A 21,722-nucleotide genomic window follows, 5' to 3' on the forward strand; every position below is an offset into this window, starting at 1 on the left:
TGCAAATCAGCTCTGACCCTGTGCCCCATGGGAACAGTCCAGTCCGAACTACAAAAGCCATGTCCTTCCCAGAACGGAATCAAGCATCCGAGGACCGGACCGGTTTCGAGGTAACACCTCTCATCAGCCCGGCTAGCTTGACTCCAGTGGTGTGGAGTGCCTGGGACCCACGTCTGGGCATCCCCAGCGCACTTAGGGCGGAATATGCAAATACAACAGGTGATGGACCGAATGTGGATCAATGTCACACACTCACCCCAGTCCAAAGATCTGGGCCCAAATCCATCGTTTTTTTGCACTCCACACCACCCTGGGTTAGACAATGGCGATATGCAAATCAGCTCTGACCCTGTGCCCCATGGGAACAGTCCAGTCCGAACTACAAAAGCCATGTCCTTCCCAGAACGGAATCAAGCATCCGAGGACCGGACCGGTTTCGAGGTAACACCTCTCATCAGCCCGGCTAGCTTGACTCCAGTGGTGTGGAGTGCCTGGGACCCACGTCTGGGCATCCCCAGCGCACTTAGGGCGGAATATGCAAATACAACAGGTGATGGACCGAATGTGGATCAATGTCACACACTCACCCCAGTCCAAAGATCTGGGCCCAAATCCATCGTTTTTTTGCACTCCACACCACCCTGGGTTAGACAATGGCGATATGCAAATCAGCTCTGACCCTGTGCCCCATGGGAACAGTCCAGTCCGAACTACAAAAGCCATGTCCTTCCCAGAACGGAATCAAGCATCCGAGGACCGGACCGGTTTCGAGGTAACACCTCTCATCAGCCCGGCTAGCTTGACTCCAGTGGTGTGGAGTGCCTGGGACCCACGTCTGGGCATCCCCAGCGCACTTAGGGCGGAATATGCAAATACAACAGGTGATGGACTGAATGTGGATCAATGTCACACACTCACCCCAGTCCAAAGATCTGGGCCCAAATCCATCGTTTTTTTGCACTCCACACCACCCTGGGTTAGACAATGGCGATATGCAAATCAGCTGTGACCCTGTGCCCCATGGGAACAGTCCAGTTCGAACTACAAAAGCCATGTCCTTCCCAGAACGGAATCAAGCATCCGAGGACCGGACCGGTTTCTAGGTAACACCTCTCATCAGCCCGGCTAGCTTGACTCCAGTGGTGTGGAGTGCCTGGGACCCACGTCTGGGCATCCCCAGCGCACTTAGGGCGGAATATGCAAATACAACAGGTGATGGACCGAATGTGGATCAATGTCACACACTCACCCCAGTCCAAAAACAGGGGTGGCCGACACAAACATATGGTGGTGAGGCAGGTGGACGGAACGTGAGAGGGGGAGTGTGGAGAGGTCACGCGGCAGGGGGGGTGTTAGTAATAATATATATTTTTAAAAAGAACTTACCTGAAGCTGTCGGCTGCCATGTAAGTCACGTCATGCCTATTTTCCTATTCCTGGTCCCATCAGCCCCAGAAACAGACTCCAATCCAATCCCCGTGCTGCAGAGCAGCGCAGGGATTGGCCTTAGCGGGCTGGAAAGACCCTCCACTCAGACCAGGGAGTCTGTGGGGTTTCTACAGTCCGGCTGTTCAATGCAAGCGGGCTGGAGAAACCTAAGTGCGCATTTGTGTTTGGCCGGCCTGAGACGGCCAGCCAACACACATATTCATACTTAGGGAGTACACATAGCACTACCCCTCCCCCTCCCATACCCGTGCCCGCCCCAACATACAGCGCTGGCTCAGAGCCAGCAAATGAAAAATAAAACCATGGTAGAACATTGTTTTATTTTTCATTTGTTGACTCTGAGTTCGGCAGTGGAGCGACGCTCCTCTGCCATTGCGGAGCAGCCGCTGCTGCCGTATAATGATGCTAGTTGTATGGCACGGACATCATTGACATGTACTCTGGCCTTAATTATTATTGTAGGGCAAAGTTTTCAATGACTGGACTGGAGCAACACCTACCCCCCAAATGAGGCTAACATGTATTAATGTGCTGAGGTATTCTTTTAGGGAAATAGCGTTAGAATCCCTGTGCTGGTGATTTGGGTGGTGCTTTGATTAGCGTTTAAGCCTTTCATCTCTCTCTGTGTACCGCCTATCTATATCTCTTTACAAGGGCCAGAATTTTAGAAGTAGAATTGGCAGTTTTCCTTTATTGCCAGGGACAGTTTCCTATCTGGCCAGCAAGTATCCCTCTGGGTTTGCAGGCTAGGGAGCTACCGTCATGGATGCCCATCGAGAACCGAGACAGTGCCAACTCCAGCTCCCTGTTTATGTCACTGGGAGTCTTAATCAAATGGAGTTAAGTCTACTGATCTGAGAGGATACGGGTGTTACCAATTTGTTCAGGAAACCCTCAACCAAACTTAGCCATTAGTGGTGTATGTCAATCAACAATATGGTGTTATCGTTAGGCGGTGCCATCACTGGGTTTCGCACCTAGGTACTCGCTTCCCAAGGTGAGTACCGCCTCCACTTGAAGGAAAGTATTGGTAGGATCCGTCTGATGGTGTCTAAAATTACCTCCTGTATCTTCAAGAATCCCTTTAATATGGGTGAAATACTCAGGGGTGAGTTCAAAAGAAAAGGTGATGTTGTTAGGAAGTGCTAATTAACCATAACATCTTTCAAGGGTGGTCAACATGTTCGGCTATAATGCCCTACTGGGTCTATGCCTTCGTCAGGGCCTTATATCAGCTGTGCAGGTCCCATTATTTACCATAATTCTTGGTCTCTTCTCTTGACTCGCAAGTAATTTACTCACGTGTCTGCAGTTCGTAAAATGTGCGGCGGACTAATATACCTGGCTTCTTTGAGCCTTAAGTTTTACTTCTCTATGCCTCATAGGGACAGGCGAGGCGGGGTGCTCGTTGTTTAGCCACTTGCTGGTATAGGGGCCCCCGGAGATGTCACCTATGTGTTCCTCTTTTGACCTGGCTGAGTTTGGTTGAGGGTTTCAGGAACAAATTGGTAACGCCCGTAACCTCCCAGATCGATAGAATTCACTCAGTTTGAATGAGACTAGTACGACATATGGAAGAAGAGTGGCATTCGTAACCTATACTTCTATATCCCTTTTTCTGTTAATTTGTATGACACTGGGAGAACAGCTTGTGACGCATGCAGAGCAGGTCCTGGTCCCGCCACCGCTGAAGCATGCATGTGCCGTTTCTTAGATATCTGGCACCAATATGTGGGAGGATGCCAGTGCACAGGGGTGGGCGACCCCTGCAGACCCATGTCTGCTACTGCATGCCTGTGCAATGCCACTGTGGAAGGTTGTAGCACTGGTACAGGGGAAGAGGTGCCAGGAAAAGTGGAGGACAAAGGAGTTGCAACTGGTAAGACATTGGTACTTTAGACACTTGGAAGGAGGAAGTCATAACTAGGGCAGGAAATGTAGAAACAGATGGCATTGTTATGTACATGTGGGGGATCATTGCGGGTAATTGCATAGTACATTTTAAATGGAAGGCAAATGAACAAATTGCCACAACATTGGTGTGGGCCGTTGGAGAAAATGTGCAAAATGGTACTTGCATAGCGTGCATCTTCCATTAGTATGGCCTCACTGCACTCCTTACAATCTTTGATGGTTGAGCAAAGAGTAATATTTCCTTTTCCTACTAGGGCTATGTGGACACTGGCACTGTAGTAGCATCTGCTGCCTATTGGATGCATCTACTGTCTGAAACGTCCAATCAAAAACGAGAAGGTGAAGAGTAACCTGCTCCTGGAGCCTGGCACTGCAAGCAACGTCCTGGCAAACACAGCAGCAGAAAGGGAGCATCAGAGATCACCCCGGACTGAGGGCTGAGCCTTGGCGTATTTGAGCAACTGACATGTCCGATACACTGAGCACCGTATTACATGCATCAGTCCATTATTAAATCTTACAATAACAATTAAATATGTTTCGGGAGAATCAAGACAAGTGATGGAATATTTCTAGTTTATAATAACAGGCACGTATTGTTTTCTATTTTGTCGCATATAAGTTTTGTTGGGCTACCATCTGACACAGGAACAGGTATTGTACATTTGTTGTATATTTTCTTATTATGGCTGAGGGTCACATACTGTATTAGAAAGGACCTTCTTCACCTGTGGCATAAACATTTCTCTGCTCGACGTCCAGCATTTTGACCGGCCACACAGTGTTTTGTTGATTTTATGTTCTATAAAATACCCTGAAGTAGTGCAATATTTAATTAATTATCCTTCAGAACTGTCCATAAACACAACACAACGACTTTTAGCCAACATGAGAAAAAATATGGAAATGGTATGGCAATGTACAGCTGTTTTGCACTTTTTCTAAACATTTTCTTAGGCTGAAGTGAGGGGCAGAAATTTCCTCGCGGGTTGGACTTGCTTGGCGCGAGCTTACCAGATGCATTATGGGGCTCGTACAAATTGTTTTTGCGAGATCTCCTGGGCTCCTTGTCCCTCACCGATTCTTGTTTCTCCAAATCAATCTTCTCAATGCGTTTCGGTGAAGAGACAGAAACTGCTTCCTATTCAAATTGGAAGTGACAGCGGCTTCCCTTTGAGAAGCACTGGCTAAACCATGCATGAAAACCAGGACAGTGAGATAAACAAGACATTTAAAGGACAGTTGAGACCTAGAAAGGTGCTCTTCCTATGACAGCTGTGAAACAGATAGGTGGAGTGATCAGGGGTGACTCCAAGGGAAAGTCTAGGCAACCGTTTTGACCTTCCAAGTCTCTGAAAGAAGGGAAGGGCCGGGGACTAGTCAGTCACATGTGCCTAACAGAGGTACCATCCTGCAGAAAAATCAAAGATTTCCTGTAGTATAGCCCTCCCGCTCACTAATTAGGAGCAAGGAAATTATTTTGTCATCTGCAGGCACCATATAAACAAGATTATATTAAAACACATGAAATTAACACTAACATTCGATCACACACCACCACATTTACTAAATTGGGATTATGAGTCTTTCCCCTAGTAAAATTGAGAAAACTGTTGTTTTTTCTAATAACTGTTCTGCATTCAGTGACCTGACCGTGAGCAATGGTGGCATTCCCAGCTGTACTCACCTCATTGGCATCGATACCATTGTTCACCGACCAGGTGGTCTGGAAATACTCAAGCATGCGCTGCTTGAGCTGCTGTGGGAGGCGGTGGACGCGGATGAAGTCTTTGAGGTCCTTCATCCTGGTGTGGTAGAGGGAACGTCGCGAGTACATGCGCTGGATGATGGCGGTGACGTTTCCAAACACCACGGCGTGCATCAGAGCTGTGGAAGCAAGCAAGAATGGCAACAGAGATCAAAACAAGCGTTTGCAAGGCCGTGAGTGGTACAGGAGGGGGTGCTGGTGCGCGCCAAGGTCCTGGTCCTCCACGACGCGTGAGACATGTCACTCACAGTGACAGTGGGTCAGGATGTCTCTGGTCTTCAAAGGAGATTTTAAAATGGAGTCTCGGTTTCTCCAGTACAGGTCCCTGTGAATCCCAACTGATTAGAACAAACAGTCAAAATTGTACTCCACTGGAAATTCTGAGAAGGTGTTGAAATTACAAATTCTGTACCGACATTTTTAAAGGTTAAAATACACCGAATTCCTACTGCATGTTAAATTCACAAAATTTGACAGGACTAAGTAGTTCCTGTATTAATGCAGCTTCAGGTCACATTTGGTAAACTCTAGAACAGATTTTTGTTTGCAAATTTCACATGTAAGGGTGGAATTTTCAAAAGACATTCTAGACCTTTGAAGCAATGCAGAAATTGACCCTGGTGGACCCGTCATTGGGTAGAAATGGACGAGTTCTAAACATTTCATATGGGGACGGCTCACAGAGGTTTTAGAAAAGCAGTTTCACTTGTTGCAAAATGTTTGTCAGCTGTGCTTAGGTAAAATGGTAAACGTCGCTAAGAGTAGCAATAATGTAGGCAACACTTCCGTCAGTACCTGTTTGGAAGACAAAATACCAACTAATGGGAGCACTTTAGGTGAAATACAGATGTTTGCATTGGTGCACTGCTTGCAAACGACCAGTCATGGGTGATGTCTTGAGTTTCAGACTCCAAGGGTATGCCAAGAGAGAGGTGAGTTACTAGCATTAGATCACCCCTATAAACCTGGTTAAGATACTATGCAGATATGCAGAACTTTATTTGCATAAATGTTGGTACACATGAAATCCGTGTTGGGCCAATATTGTTCATGTTGTTGCAAACATCTCTCCCTCTTGACATTCTAGTATCACACCATATTACCAGGGAGAAGACAGAAAAAATCTTCTCTGAGACTGTTCTGGCACACCCACTACTTCTGACCCCCAATGGTCCACAATACTTTGTACATGACAATATTGGCACATACATGTACAGTGGCCCTCTGATTCCCTTGGTTTAGTCCCCTATTCTCATGGTGCAGAAATAAAATAGTTTCATGTTTTCATCTGCGTCTTTTCCCACACCTACTGCCTTACTGATCCCATGTACCCTTCTATCCAAATGGTGCAAAACAATTCTTCATCATGACTCCATTGCCACATAAATACTGCCCTCCCTCATGTTCATCCTTCAAGCCACATGTTGCAGATTTAGAATTTTCTCTTCATATTCAAGTTGTCATATATAGCCTGCACCCTGACCTCTTGGGTGTAGAGAGAGGGCACTCCCTCCGTGTAGAGGCCCATTGGCCTCCTCATCGCACCCTATGTTTAGAGGCCAGAGACAGAGAGTATCTCCTCTGAGCTGATGCAGGCACGTACAAATTACCCCGCTTTGACCCTGAGGACTCACCTCCGATCAACATGGTGCAGATTGAGAAGATCTTCTCTGCGTCTGTGTTGGCGCACACATTGCCGAAACCCACGCTGGTGAGGCTGCTCAGGGTGAAGTAGAGCGAGGCGATGTAGGAGCTACGGATGGAAGGTCCGCCCACGGAGTTGTTGATGTACGGAGCTTCCAGCCTCTTGCCCAACTCATGAAGCCACCCTTCAGAAACACAATGCGAAAGGATAGTGATTATCCACAGGACACATTGCTTGTATACTCCAGTAGCTAAGTGTATGCTGCTTTTAAGCAGCAAGCAAGCACAGTGACATAAATAACAGAAAAGTGGGACAGAAACACACAGACCTCTTAAAATAGTATTTTAAGTACTCCTTACGTCTATAAATTCATGAGTTACAACTGCAAGGATCTCAGAAAAGTTACATTTACTCACAGAAATAGCACACGATATTAGCTGATAATGGTGTCATATTGCACATACATAATTTTTCAATGAGGGCCAGGGTGTAGGAATTCTAGGACCAAATAATCTAGGAAATCTGGGGAAAACAGCAAACACCAACAAACTTAAGAGGATATTTGTAAATGTCACAAAGACCCAATCCCATCTCGGAAATGGACTAAGGCTCACTCATCTACAGGACTGTGGTAAGTTCAGGATGTAGAACTGGACAGAATTTTGATGGATTTTTAAAGTTTGTTTTCGGATGTGTATTATGTGGAATTTCCATTTCCTTCAGTATTTGTGTTTCTGTTACTGATATGTCAGTTTCATCATTAGCCAAATCATGAGCTACCTTTAGTGCGGGTATGTCAGAGATGGTATATCCTTAATCAATCCACATAATGTCATTAACATGTGGCTTATTGATTTGGAATAGGAAATTGACATTGGTTGGAATTCAACCAAAAACTACCCCTCCCATAATGCATCCTAATCGCAAACTGGGCAGCAGGGTATAAATACTGAAAAGTAAAAATGGACTTGTTTCTACCGTGATCAAGAACAGCCATTTGTTCGAAACGCGTAGGTGAGGAAGTTTTACTTGAGATGGATTAAACAAGCTTGAAAACATCCGAGAAGAGTGCGGTGTCTTTTTGAAATTGCTCGGAATATATATATATATATATATATATATATATATATATATATATATATATATATATACCTAATCAGAAATCTACTCATTCTTCCACACAGTCACTCATGCATCATGCATTATCCCACTCATACAGCCACACACACACACACACACACACTCATACAGTAACCCTCCCACTCAGGTAACACATGTTAGAGATATTATCACTCATTGGTTGTACACCTAGTATACTAATTTAACTTTTGTAGTAGCTTAGTATGTACATTTAACAATCATAAACTCTTAAAAACACTAACACTCACTTAATGATGTCATCAGTGTTGTCATTTGAGATGTCATCAGTGATGCCACTGACCATGTCAAGAATGATGTAATATGTGAGGTCATAAGCAGTGCATTGCGGGGGCTTGAATTATATTTAGCTCAGGTAACTATAACTGCTGAACTTCTATTGTTTTGGACGAGTGAAATTTGAGCCTAACTATAACGTTTCTGAAACCTTTGTTTTTTCAGTGAATTTCTAAGGTTTTAACATTTTCATTTCCCAACTATGTCTGCCCTGTAATCTTTGGTTTTATAAGTTAATTTTGATGTTTTTTTTTAACTACTAGGAGTTTGCAGAGTGGTGGAGGTCAATGGGCCTCCAACCATGTCTCAGCAATCCTGCTGTGTGGGACTTACTGCTGGGAACAGAGGAGCTTCTTGGTCCCCAAAGACCCCCTGCATCCAAGAGGGATTAATTCCCCAACCAGTAGTGTGCCAGGAGACAATTTTTTCCAGAGTGGTGTAGAAAGGGGCCGGAGCCTCCCACCAGCACTCAGAATACCGCTGTGTGGGACTTACTTTTGGTAATAGGAGGGCTTCTTGGGCCCCAAGGACCCTCAGGAGCCAAGGCAATTCATCCCCCAACCAGTGGTGCTCCAGGAGGTGCATTTGCAGAGTGGTGGGGAAAGGGGGTGAGGCCTAGGTGACCTCTCAGCAGTCCCGCTCTATGGGACTTACTGGAGGTAACAGGAGGCATCGTTTGTTCCTGAGGGCTCTCAGGAGCCAAGGAGACGTCATCCCTCAACCAGTAGTGTGCCAGGAGGCACGTTTGCTGAGTGGTGGAGAAAGGAGGCAGGGTCTCCCACAAGCTCTCAGCAATCCGGGTGAGTGGGACTTACTGAAGCGAACAGGAGAGGTTGTTGCCCCCAAGGACCCTCTGCAGATTAGGGTACTTCACCATTACTGAACCAGGAGGATCATTTGCAGAGTGCTGGATAAGGGAGTGGGGCACTGGCTGACCTCTCTGCAATTCCTCTGTGTGGGACTTACTGGAGACAACAGTAGGGGTTGTTGGCCCCCAAGGACCCTCACTAGCCAAGGGGACTTCATCCCCCAACAAGTTGTGCACCAGGAGAACCGTTTGCAGAGTGGTTGATAAAGGGGGCAAAGCCTCCAGCGGCTTCCCCCAGGGGCTAACGTTTAAAAATAATTCTTATTTTTATAATTTGTTAGGGGAGCTATTTGGTCCCCCTCCCCGGGCATTAGCCATCCCTTGGGACTCGGCCTCTCTGCCCTTTGTTGGGGACTGCGGGAGTCAGCACCCTGTCTCTCAAAGCAATTTTTAACATTGGTTTCTCTGCACACATATTTGTGTGCAGAGAATCAGATGAAAACTTCGCTTTCTGCAAGCTGGAGCACAGCTCTGGCATGCAGAAAGCAGAATTATGTTTGCTTTTGCTCAGTGGGGGCTGTCAGCTCCCAGCAAGCAAAAGCAAACAGCCATAGCCATAGCAGGAACTGGTCCGGGGGGCTGGCAGTCCCCAGGACCATCAGTGGCTCCAAGAGGGGGGCAGCACAGCTCCCCTCCATCCTAGATCTTTGCCCCGGGTGGTGGCTGTCCCCACGGCCAGAAGTCCTTGACAGAACCCCTACATTTATCTACATAGTCTCCCTGGGAGGTAATGGTCCCCGGGGCTGCAGGGGGGTCATGCTGGCCCCCCATATTAAATTAACTACAGTGCCTCGGGGAGGTGGCGGTCACCAGGTCTGCGGCGGGGCTGCGCGTGCCCCTGCAATAAATTAATGACACTTGCCCGAAAAAGGCGGCAGTCTCCAGGGCACGGTCGGGCCCAGTGGGCCTGCTCGCCCACATTTATTAAAGTGCCAGAGGTGCCGGTTCCCAGGATTTATGTTAAGCCAAGAGAAGGGGGCCCCATGTGACCCCCTTCTTTACACACTGATGATGCCCCTGGGACCTGGCCCACCTGTGAGTCTATTGAAAAAGAAGCGCAGGAGCCAGGGCCTAACGAAAGTTAAATAAAAAATGTTTTTGGGCCGTGAGGGGCCTCTGTGGTACCACCCCAAGAGGCTGAGGGGGTCAGGCTATTCCTACCCTGCCCCCTTCTCTCTTTTTTTACCTTTTTTTGCGGGACTCGGCTCAAGCTGAGTTCCAAGATGGATGTGAACACTTCCTGGTTTGAAGTGTTGGTAGCCAATCAGATCTCACCACAAGATCGGGAGGGGTCATGGATCCTCCGCTTACCTCTATACACACATTTGGATTTCGGGTAATATCTCTAAAAGTACTGAACAGATTTACACCTGGACCACCACCAACCTTCCTGCCAAATTTGGTGTAATTCCATTCAGCAGTTCGTACTGTAGCCATGTCTAAAGTTCCTATGGGAATTAAAATGAGGAAAACACGTTTTGGTACCCTCCCTCCCCCTATCTCTCAGCCTCCGCTTGCCGGGTCACCACAAAACTTTCAAGACAGCAGTTGGAGTGTGCCTCGTACTCGCTTTGAAAATTTTCCCGAAGATTTGTCAAGTGACGCCAAAGTTATTGGCAAATGAAAAACGCTCTTCCTATGGACCTGAATCCTAACTATAACTACCTACAGATGAATCAATGGATCTCTCAACATTCCAATGCTCTAATATCTGGCTCTTCTTAGGGTGTTAGTGGTTATAAAATGTAGAGGTCCCTGCCTAGGCTGTAATTTGATATCTGGTGATGAGTCACAGCTGGTTTTCACTGTGTGCTAGAGGAGGATGGGGCCTTTTAAAAGTTGTTGATAAGGCGTTGTACTGGTGTCTTTCGGGCATATTTTCTATGCCCATTGGGTCCATATGCCTGTTATTGGAGCAGCATACGCTATATGGTTTAATTCTTATAGGTTTAGAAAGGTGTATCACTACTCACCTATGTCCCAGGTAACAGGGTCATTGCTTTCCATTTCTTTCCGACCAATCACATACCAGATGCAGGCCATCCAATGGGCCAACAGGGCAAACATGGACATGAGTAGGGTGAGTACCATTGCACTGTACTGGGAGTAGCGATCCAGCTTCTGCAGGAGACGCAGCAACCGCAGTAGCCTCACTGTCTTCAGGAGGTGGACCAGCGATGTCTGCCACAAGGGAAGGATGGAGAGAGGATGAGATAATAATACCAAAACAAGGTCCTCCCTCAAGCCTTCACCATGCCATATACTACAAACAAATAAAAAAGGAAACAGAGCAAACTATGCGCTCTGTCAATACTGGACAAGTGTGCAAAATATACTTGAAACATTGGTAAAATTGTCCACTAGAGTACATAAAAATACAAAAATGGAGCAAAGCGTTTCTTCTTCTCATGCACACTTGCATAGCTATTACTAATATGTAGTACATTTATACCAGCATGATTTGACTGATGATATTTTAACAGTCCTCCTCAGGTTGTAAACACTTGTTAAACAATATACAAATCAATGCCTTAAAGAAACACCACATTTGTGTACACCCCTGCTATTTAGCCATTGAGGTTTGACCGAAATCTCTACATTGGTAGCCTCAACTCCTTAAATATTTCCTTCTTGTGGCCAACCGAAAGTTGTAGGCTGTTGGTTCAATACCTCCAAAGCTGCTCATTCCTGGATCTTCTTCCAATGACCACAGCCGCTGCTTCAGCATAACAAGGCATGGCTGCTTCCCCATTCTGTTGTAGAACTGCGCAGCACACTGATGTGTCCTTTCCTTCCCCTGCTGTAGAGTTTCTTACGGATCCATCTCTGGTGCCTCCTGTTTTGAGTCTCACCACACTGCTGACATCATGGTGAGACTTAGAGCATCGTCCCACCACAGATATCTGTTCCTCAGGGTAAGTGTGAGACGCAGACTACCTTTCGGGTGACTGAGGCTTCGCCGGCTCACACGCCCTCAACTAAAGCTGCCTCCTAACAACACTTGTCTCACATCCAGCATCATTACTTACTGTGGTCAGTGCTGCTCCAGATGTTCCACTCACACCCCTTCTATCCTCTTCCTCCGAGCACACCTAAACTCAGACACAGCCACAACACTTCTCCCAATGAGCAGAGCGGAGAATGTGTCCTTACAAACATCATCTACTGTTGAGACAGCCACAGCTTTTAGAACACAATTCACAGTTCCATTCATTCAGTAGAGAAGTGTGGCTCACTGGTTAGAGGAGGCAGACCTGGAAGCAGAGGTCAGCCCGGGACCAGGGTTCAATTCCCGGCTCTGCGGGGTCTTGAGTCCTAAAATGTCCATGGACTCGACAATTCTCGCTCCGGTGCCTACTCGATTCACGGGTTCACACTCTGCGACTCTGGGCAATAGCTTGCTTAATCTCCACAACGGCCCCTCGTGGCGAGATGCCTGGCTTTCACCTTGCGGATACCCTGCCGGGGTTATCTCACTGGGGAATACCAGGACGGGTTCCCTAAGCAAGCGCTTAGAAACCGCTCGGTGATTTGCGCTATATAAATTCCTGTACATTTACATTTACATTCATGCAAATTACCATCGTCCTAGTGTTACACACGAGAAGAGAACATGTTTAAGTACATTGAATAATGTACTAAATGAGAAACGTATATTTTGAAGCTCTGTGTTCTAAATAGCATCAAGGCAGCTAGAGATCTCCTGGCTAGGCCGACTCAATTGTCTTAAAATGCCCCGACTACAATATGTCCTCCAACCCTCTCCCTTACCATCCCCAAAACGACAGGCACAGATGTGCAACAAAATGCTTAGCTTTGGCTGGGGGGTGGGGGAAAATCTCCAAGGGTGGCCCAGGCGACTCTCTTTCAACCCACCACCGTTGGCAGTTTGGGATTTCCAGATGTTGTCACGTACATCCTGGCAGCGCAGCTTTGACCTTTACTCGACTGGAATCACAACCCTGACAGCAAGCCTTGGGTGCAGGTGGAGCAAGCCTTTACTTCGGTCCCTCTGGGCGGTCTCATGTGGCTTCCTACATAAGTCTGGTCATGCACCCTCTCACCTGTACCACTGACACCCACACTCCTAGCCTCCTGGCGAGAGGTAGGGGGACACGTATGTTCCCGACATACCCCTTTCCTCTCACTCCCCTGACTAGCACCCCAGACTTTAACAAGGGGCGCAACAAACCCTGGTTCCTTTGGCTGGGTCCGAGGCCGATCTCCCTCTCTGAGGGACTTCTACAAAGTTGGGGACTTGGGGACAAATTTGGGATCTAGCTGAGAAATACACCCTGACCATGCGGGAGAGACCTATAGGATGGGACAAGCACTACACTGGACCGTTTAGCTATGCAAAAGGGAGAAAACACTCACAGAAGCCCTATACCTCAACATTGTTTGCCATAGAGAGATATCATTGCTGTATTATTACATCCCCAACTTCACCGCCCCCCCAAAGAAAAATGCCTACTTGACATAATGGGTAAAGGAATTGGCCATGGACATTACAGACAAAACATGGGGTACAGGATGCCAGAGTGCCTCCAAGCCTTCCATTTTCCTTCTAATCTAAAGAAAATTCTTACAAAATCCCAACACGCTGGTACTTCACACCAGTACGACTACACAAGATGTTTGGGGACTTTGAGCTGTGTTGGAAGGGGTGCCGGGAATGGGGCACTTTCCTACATACATGGTGGACATGCCTCACAATGCAAACATTTTGGGGTAAGGTCCTCCACATGCTCCATCACTACCGCCTCTCTGCCACATGATCCACTTCTGGTCCTCTTGGGCAACCCAGAGACAGATGGACTTCCTCGTACGATGACTCCTTGGGGGCGACTTTTCTCCCACCTCCTTCTGGCAGTGAGATTCAACGTAGCCAGTTGTGGAAGCAACCATAAGCACCAACACTAAACATTTGGTGATGGAAGGTGTGGTCAATCTATGCCATGAAAAAGCTCACTGCAGTAATAAGGGATAGAGTTGCCAAATTCGACACAACATGGCGTCCATTCACCACCTACATACGTAGACAACGAAGAACTGGGCGGCTGCATTCGACAATCTCAGATGCAGAGGGCCTCAGAGATATGGGTGATGCCCCCTCAGACACAGAGAGCGACCCACTGTAAGCAACACATCCGAATGGAATGACATTTCCTATTGGGGAACACCAACTTGGATTGTGATATGATGACATGTCCTGACTGTTGATTTTAAACTCTGGGGACTAGATGTGAACTGCATCCCCCCTACTATTGTATTAAATGATACCCAAGACGAAGCTGTAAGGTGTGTCATGTTTCTTTATTTAAAAATGCAAAACCCATTGCTAAAAATAAGCATCAAGGCACTTACTGGTTTATAGTGAGGGCAGAAGGTTTTCAGGGAAGATGTGCTGTGAGCTACTCCTGAATCCTGACCTGTGCCCTTGTATGTGGATTTATATTGTTTAAACTTAACAACAAAGCAGCAGAGTGAATGCTGTTTAAGGGAGGGTGAACAGTGAGTCTGGACTGAGTGTTTTATGGTGTGTGAGACACCCCCAGAGTCTGAGCTGTGAAACATCTTCCGCCTTTTGATAAACAACATATTTGGGAGCTGTGAAGGTTGTTTGTGTTAGACTAACTGCAGCAAGCATGTAAAAGTGTACTGCTGGATGTTGCTGCTGCACTAATGGGGGTCTTGCTATGGAGACATTTGTCACTGTTTTGTAAAGGACTCTTGTGGTAGAGGCTGACAGCTTTGAAGGACATTCAGTCGTTGTTGGGGAGATGGAGCATAAATGCTTTAACAAGCTTGCAGGAGCAGTCTAGACTACATCTAAATTTAAAGCACCATTTGAAGCTAGGCGGCCACACGCTGTCTCATCAGTCGCGTCTGGATCACCTCATTTCAACATATCGACTTCAGAGGATAAATGATCTGCAATGGGGGTCTGTCTTACTTATGATCCAGGACATAGACTCCTAAAGTGAGTATTCCTTTTCAGGAATACAATGACTGACCCCACCCCACCCCCATGCACTGGGACTTTTTCTGGGCAGGTGGGAGTAACTGAAAGAGTATTTCGGTCTCAGAGCACTTACATGATGGTTCTGGACTGGTGTCCTGCCGGCAATGAGATTGAGGTGGTCATCCTTAATTGGGTGGCCACGCCAATGCTATTTCCACTGGCTCAAGGAACGCACAGAGGATGTCCGCGAGGACAGAGTTGGCATGGGCTCAGCCATTGGGAACACTGCCTTCCTCTGCATTCTAATGGAGGTGGCGGAATGTGGAGTGGGGCGGTCGGAACATCTGCAGATTTTGGCAGATGTGCCCTTACTACTCACCAATAAATGAGGCTCTTGATGGTTCAGTAAGTCTAATTATATTGAGTAGATGCAATTAAGTAAGGAGTTCATAGCAGTTCCCATTATTTTGTTAATTCTTTTGTGCAGCGCTACTTGTCACCTTATGACCACTTGGCACCAGCACAAACCATTAGCAATGGCTCCATCTAAAGGTCAGTCAGATTGTAGACGCGCAACACTAACTCATCCCATTCATGATGGCTTAGATGTGTGTATAGTCTGTAGCAGGATTCAGGAGCAGTAAGCAATGGACACAGCAATTTATTACAAATCACTGAGGATCAGCCACCATGACGCGTACCGGTGAGCTCCAACTGGGCACAATGAATCCTAGTGGTACCCTAGTTTGCACCATAAGCAAGAGTAGCCAGAGGGGTGAGGGGAATGGTAAGATACCCTCAGCCACAGGACTCCCAGACTGGAACACTACACATCCTTTAAGTGAACCATACACTACCACAGGGCTCAGATTCCATTCCTTCATTGTGTTTGGTAATATGCTAGTCCAGTAGACACAGTGTGGTACGCTAGCCTGGCAGTATGTGGGCACTGCCCAGTAAAGGAATGATGGTGGAATCTCACAGTGGGGGGCTGTCTGCCACAGTGATTAGGAGTGAAGGAAGTGATATGAGATGGACTCTTCATCTGAGAGCTCTAGACGTCTTTAGCAAGTCTCTCTCCACATGTGTATTCATTTACTCGTTACATATCAGCTGACGTTTTGGTTGCTGGTTTATCAATCTGGTTTAAGGGGCATATGTTTTAACACTTTAATAACCCCACTCTTCTTTTCACCAACCTACTCACCCATGGACTTACTCATGCACTAACTCAAAGCATCAATTCACTAACCTTCCCATTCCTCCTTCAACCCATGACTCCATTACCATCCCTATCCATCAGCTTAGTTCTCCACCGAGCACCTAAACCCTCCAACATCCTACATACCCCCTCCAATCTATGCATACAGCACCTGAGCCACCTGCAAAAATGTTTACGCCTCCATCAATCTACTCCTCCATTACCTCACCACTCTATCTGACTACTTACTGCATCACCACTCTACTCTTCCAGCAACTGACCCAGCTATCAGCTTACTTACTCATTCACCACTCTACTCATCCATCACATGAGCCATCCAAAAACCTACGTACTCTTTCATCAGTCTACTCATGCAGCATCTAAACAATACAGCAACCTACTTATTCATCCACCACTCTACTCCCTTAGCTAGCATCTAACATATCTATCAACCCACTTACTCCACCAGCAATCTACTCACCCAGGAACTTGCCCATTCATCCACCAACTAACTTCTTCATCAACTTCCCTATCCAGCAACTGACCCTTTCATCAATCTATTTAACTACTACACCAGCCTACCCATATGTAACCTACACATGCATCAGTCAACTAATGTAGTCCACTGTCAGCCTACCTTCCAGCATCCTCCTTACTTCCCACTGACTCTTGTCCTACATAAGCCAAAAACCCTCCCATCAACACACACCCCCAGGTACACATCCCACCATCTGCCTTCCCATCCACTACACCGCATCGCGAGGAGCCTTTCTTCCCCTTTATCCTTCGGCCTCTATGTATCTATGTGCCTATCTTTCTACCCATCAATTAGTCTACGCGTCGATCTTGGTACCCATTCTTACCCATCAGTCAGTCTACGCATCCATCTTGGTACCCATTCTTATTCATCAGTCAGTCAACACCTTCATCTTGGTACCCATTCTTACCCATTAGTCAGTTTACGCATCCATCAGGGGACCCACTGACATCCATCAAAGAGTTTACCCATTACTCATGGTACTCCTTCATCCATCTAACCCTGCATACACCACTTGTCTCCCTGTCCGTCTCCACTCCATCCTCCTCCTCCTCCGTGCCTTCCTTAAACCCTCCGTGCCTTCCTTAAACTTCCTTTGCTGGATCCCCGTGGCTCTCTCCGTCTATTCGTTTTCTCACATCCACCTGGCTCCTCTCCCCCCTCCCTCTCCAGCTCTGCCGGTTCGGCCACGCCCTCCCAGAGCAGCGCCCGAGGGTGCAGGCAGATGCCCCAGCAGGACTTCTGGCCCCAGACGCAGATGCCGGACTCCTTCCTGTAATCTTGTTAATTGTAGTCTGCAGCCGACTCCCCCTCTATTAGAAGCAGATTCACAGGCAGAGGAGACCGGCGGGTGTCTGCATCTGAACGGAGCTGAGGCAACTTGCAATGCTCGGATTCAAAGCAAGCAATGACAAAGCCAAAAGGTCTTGTTTGCTTTTTCAGTCCTGACTAAAACATTAACGAAAAATACTACTGCATTAAAAAAAACAAAAAAAAACACATTGCATTCTGTAAACAATGCGCCTCTGAGGTACAGGATTTCATGTGTGAGGATTCAGTGTACTTCTGATATAGAATAATAGCACTTAATGCAGGGAAACGCAAACACTCCACAGGGGTGGAATATACCTGGAACTGACTAATCCGGGAGGCTGGGGGTTTAAAAAGGATATGGCTGCCAAGCTTTACTGACACACCAACCTTGCTGGCTGTTACATCTACGGTGAGCAAGGAACAAACCAACCCTGTCAAGTCAAGTCACACAGCTTTATTCGATCTCTATAAAAACAGACCATAAAAGCACATAGTATCATAAAATCTGCATGTCACATATATGAACCTATATACAGAATTAAAAAAGAATTAAACATTTTCCAAATAATCCATTCAGATAAAAGTTTTAAAATCCGTTAAGGTTAAGATCAATCATAATTGTTAAGAAATCGTCCCACCATTTTCCCCTTTCTGAAACATGCCCAAGGGAATGAGGCTACTGCAAAGCATACAAATGGATCCGATAGGGCCTTTAAAAAAAACATAGCCACCCGATACTGTTTAAAATTATGATATCTCAAGATTGGGAGAATGAATGTTTTTCTTTCGTCAGAATAGTTTTTGCAAAACAATAATTTGTGTGGGTCTGACTGCACAGCACAGTTATTGCAGGGACAAGGTGACAGGTCTGCCAGTTTGTATCTCTTTGCCGGATACCCCAGGAGTAACGGGATCATATTCAATCGAAAGCGCAATAGGATAAATCTATGCAGCTCATTATCAATGTGGGATAGATAATAAAAACCCTCCCCAGTCTTGGAGGAACCAGATCGTAGGCAATGGAAGAGTAATGAAAACTTTTCTTTCCACTTCGTTCATAATTTGCTCTCTGATTGAATAAGTCAGTTATCCTTTTCTTTGTGATCCTTTTGCAGGAATCAGAGTCTTTAAATAGTTATCCCAGCCCTAGAGTATTCAGTTGGACGTCTACATAGTTTAACCACCCAATCCTTTTGTAGTAATCCAACTTGCAGCAATCCCTAATAATAGTTTGTGTCAGGTCCACCGTGGACCTCCGCCATACTGAAAGCCACAGCAGGACTGGCGCCAATCTTATGCAATCACTGATGTAAGGAAGACACAGTTCAAGATGTAAGATATCATTTGGGGCTGATTGCGGTAAGGACACTCTGTTTTTAAAGAAGCTGTCTTCTACTTGCTGTAACTGATTGACATTAGCCATCCCCCAGACTCCTGCCCGATACATTGCAGCAGACTTTGTTTTTGCGAGGTAAATATTTTTGATTGCATCCAGGGGGCTACCTCCCTGCTTCTTTGCAAACCTTTTGACAGCATTGAGGCTCCTTTGTATACCGTGGGCTCTTGCCGCCACTAAGTTAGACCATTTGTGATCCTTATTAAAAAGGACTCCCAGAAATGAGAAGCAATCAACAACCTCAATTTTCTTTCCTTTCAGCTGGAAGTGGGGGTGTTTCTCTCCTCTGGCAGCTCCTGCCACAATTATGAAAGATTTTGATTCATTTACTTTTAGGTTGAGGGAGGAAATAAAAGTGCAGTGAGCCAAGATTAGCAATTGCAGGACTAACCACGATATGGCTAACAATACTGCGTTGTCTGCGTACACTGGGAGAGGGGCATGATCAAATTTAGGCACGTCCACGGGTAAAGCAGACAGGGAGGACTCTACCCTGTTTGTGTAGATGGAGAAAAGAAATGGGTTGAGACACACCCCTGACCTACTACCTTTTCGATTTTAAAGTGGTGTGCGCACTCCCCCCTCCTGCCATACCGAAAACAAGCAGTGGCATTCGTGTACAGCTGGCATATAAAGGTGATTATCGGCGGATCAATGCCCATCCCTTTCAGCATGGACCACAGCCTCAAATGGGAAACGCAATCAAAGGCTGCGGTCAGGTCCATGAAGGCCATATAGATCTTCCCGCCTTTTGCCTTTGTATATTTCCCTACAGATAGGGAGAGGTTTAGGCATTGATCCACCGTGCCCATTCCCCTACGGAATCCATATTGAGTTTTCATAAAAATATTATGGGTTTCAGCCCGCGCCTCTAGTCTGGCCAAGAGGACCCGTCCCATAACTTTGGCAGCAGTGTCGAGGAGGGATTTAGGGCGATTGTTCTTTGGTGACCCCCTTCTCCCATTTTTTTAAAATAGGTACAAATATGCTCTGATTCCAGGATAAAAAGGGACCTACTATCTGAATACTATTAAAAATATTTGTTAAAAGAGGGACCCACAAGTCATAATTGTCCTGGAAGAGGTCAATAGGGATCCCATCAGGGCCTGGCGCCTTGCTGGCGGTGTAGGCTTCTAATGCCTTTCTAACCTCTAAAAGAGAGAAGGTTAGCCCTCCCTGGAGTGGGGGTGCTGAGCTAGGCAGCAATGGGCTAGAGGGAGTTGATACACCAAATACATTTCCAAAGTAACTCACCCATGCCTCTGTACCTGTGTGTACATCTAACATAGGATCACTAGGCTCATTGAAATGTGGGTGTTCACTATTTTCCTGAAGTCTCTGCTACTGCCCGAACCGGCAGCCTGCTCAAGATCTTCCCAAGCCTGAGCCCTGAGATCCTTGTCTCTGTCCCTCCAAGAAAATTTATAATCGTTACGTAATGCACAAATCTTGTTGGAATCTCTAGGATTAGTTTTTAGGGCATTTACAAGGGCAGTTTCAGCTTTAGAACAGACTGTGCTGAGCCACCCAATATTGGGAGTAGCATTTGGCGACTTAAACCGGGTGAGTGCAACTTGTATTTTTTTCAAAAGGGCACAGAACTGGGTAACCAGGAATGAAGGGGATGCGTTCTCTCCCAGACATAATAATATATCCAACACTGTCATTAACCTCAGACTGAAGAAGGAAAATATCAGTCTTTTCTCAATCTTAGAGTGAGCAGGCAGCATAGGAGCCTTCTGTTAACATTAGAGTGAACCAGGAACACCTAGCCTGAACCACTTTTACCCAGGGCTCATAGGGGGGTTAGTAGAAGGGATAATAGGAGATTTGACATAGTCCTGGTTCACCATATAACCAGAAATATGTCAACTTTCCTGTTACCTGTAGGGTAAACTTGAGATATGACTGTTCTCTTATTCGCTGTATGGTGAACCAGGAACATGTCAGACCTATTAACCCTAGAGTGAACCAAGAATGTGACAGCCCTTTTATTTACCTTAAGATGAAGTAGGTACATGCCAGCTTCCCTTACTGGCATTAGTGAATTCAGGACATGTCAGCCCTCCTTCCTAACACAGGGTGAACCAGGAACAATACAGCCCTCGGATTAACCATAAAGTGAACCAGGAATTTGTCAACCTTCAGAATTTAACATTAGTGATGTCCAGAAACCTGGCATCCCTTATATTAACTATTTGGTGAACCAGGAATATGGCAGCAATCCACATTAACCCAAGGGTGAACCAGAAACATAGCGGTAAACAAGGAACAGACCAGCCTCCTTATTAACATTGAGATGAACCAAGTCTATGCTATCATTCATATTAACATCTTGGTTAACTCAGTAGAAGGCACATTAACCATAGGTTGATCCAGAAACACTGTAGCCTTCTATTAACCTGAGGGTGAACAAGGTACATTCCAGCAATCTGGCTAAACTCATATGAATAAAGCTTAGTCTCAATCAAAAACATGGCAGCCCTTCTATCAGCTGCAATGTGAACACGCCAAGCCAACCTAATAATAATCGATGATCCAGGTATAGGTCAATCCTCTTATTAACATCAAGACAAAGTAGGGACATGGCAGCCTTTCTAATTACAATAAGTTATACCAGGGTCATGCCGGTCCTCATAATTATTTTAGCGTTAACGAGAGACATGTCAGACCACTTTTTGACCTTAAAATGAACCGGGTGTTTTCCCATCTCTGCATAATCTCAGGGCAA

The 21,722-nt window shown here is 46.2% G+C and overlaps 1 protein-coding gene across 1 annotated transcript in view; it reads right to left on the reverse strand.

The window, feature by feature from the left end:
* The window catches only part of LOC147668273 (voltage-gated delayed rectifier potassium channel KCNH4-like), a 95,610-nt gene extending 83,780 nt beyond the window's left edge, over nt 1-11,830 (reverse strand). The window contains exons 1-4 of the mRNA XM_086948645.1: nt 11,721-11,830; nt 11,052-11,341; nt 6,766-6,960; nt 5,051-5,250 (exon numbers count right to left, since the gene is read on the reverse strand). Of these exons, the coding sequence (XP_086804771.1) occupies nt 5,051-5,250; nt 6,766-6,960; nt 11,052-11,341; nt 11,721-11,830 (795 nt within the window). The remainder of the gene's footprint in view (nt 1-5,050; nt 5,251-6,765; nt 6,961-11,051; nt 11,342-11,720) is intronic.
* Nucleotides 11,831-21,722: the final 9,892 nt, after the last annotated feature.

Source organism: Lissotriton vulgaris, unplaced genomic scaffold (genome assembly GCF_964263255.1).
Source record: "Lissotriton vulgaris unplaced genomic scaffold, aLisVul1.2 SCAFFOLD_1765, whole genome shotgun sequence".
Classification (NCBI taxonomy): Eukaryota; Metazoa; Chordata; class Amphibia; order Caudata; family Salamandridae; genus Lissotriton; species Lissotriton vulgaris.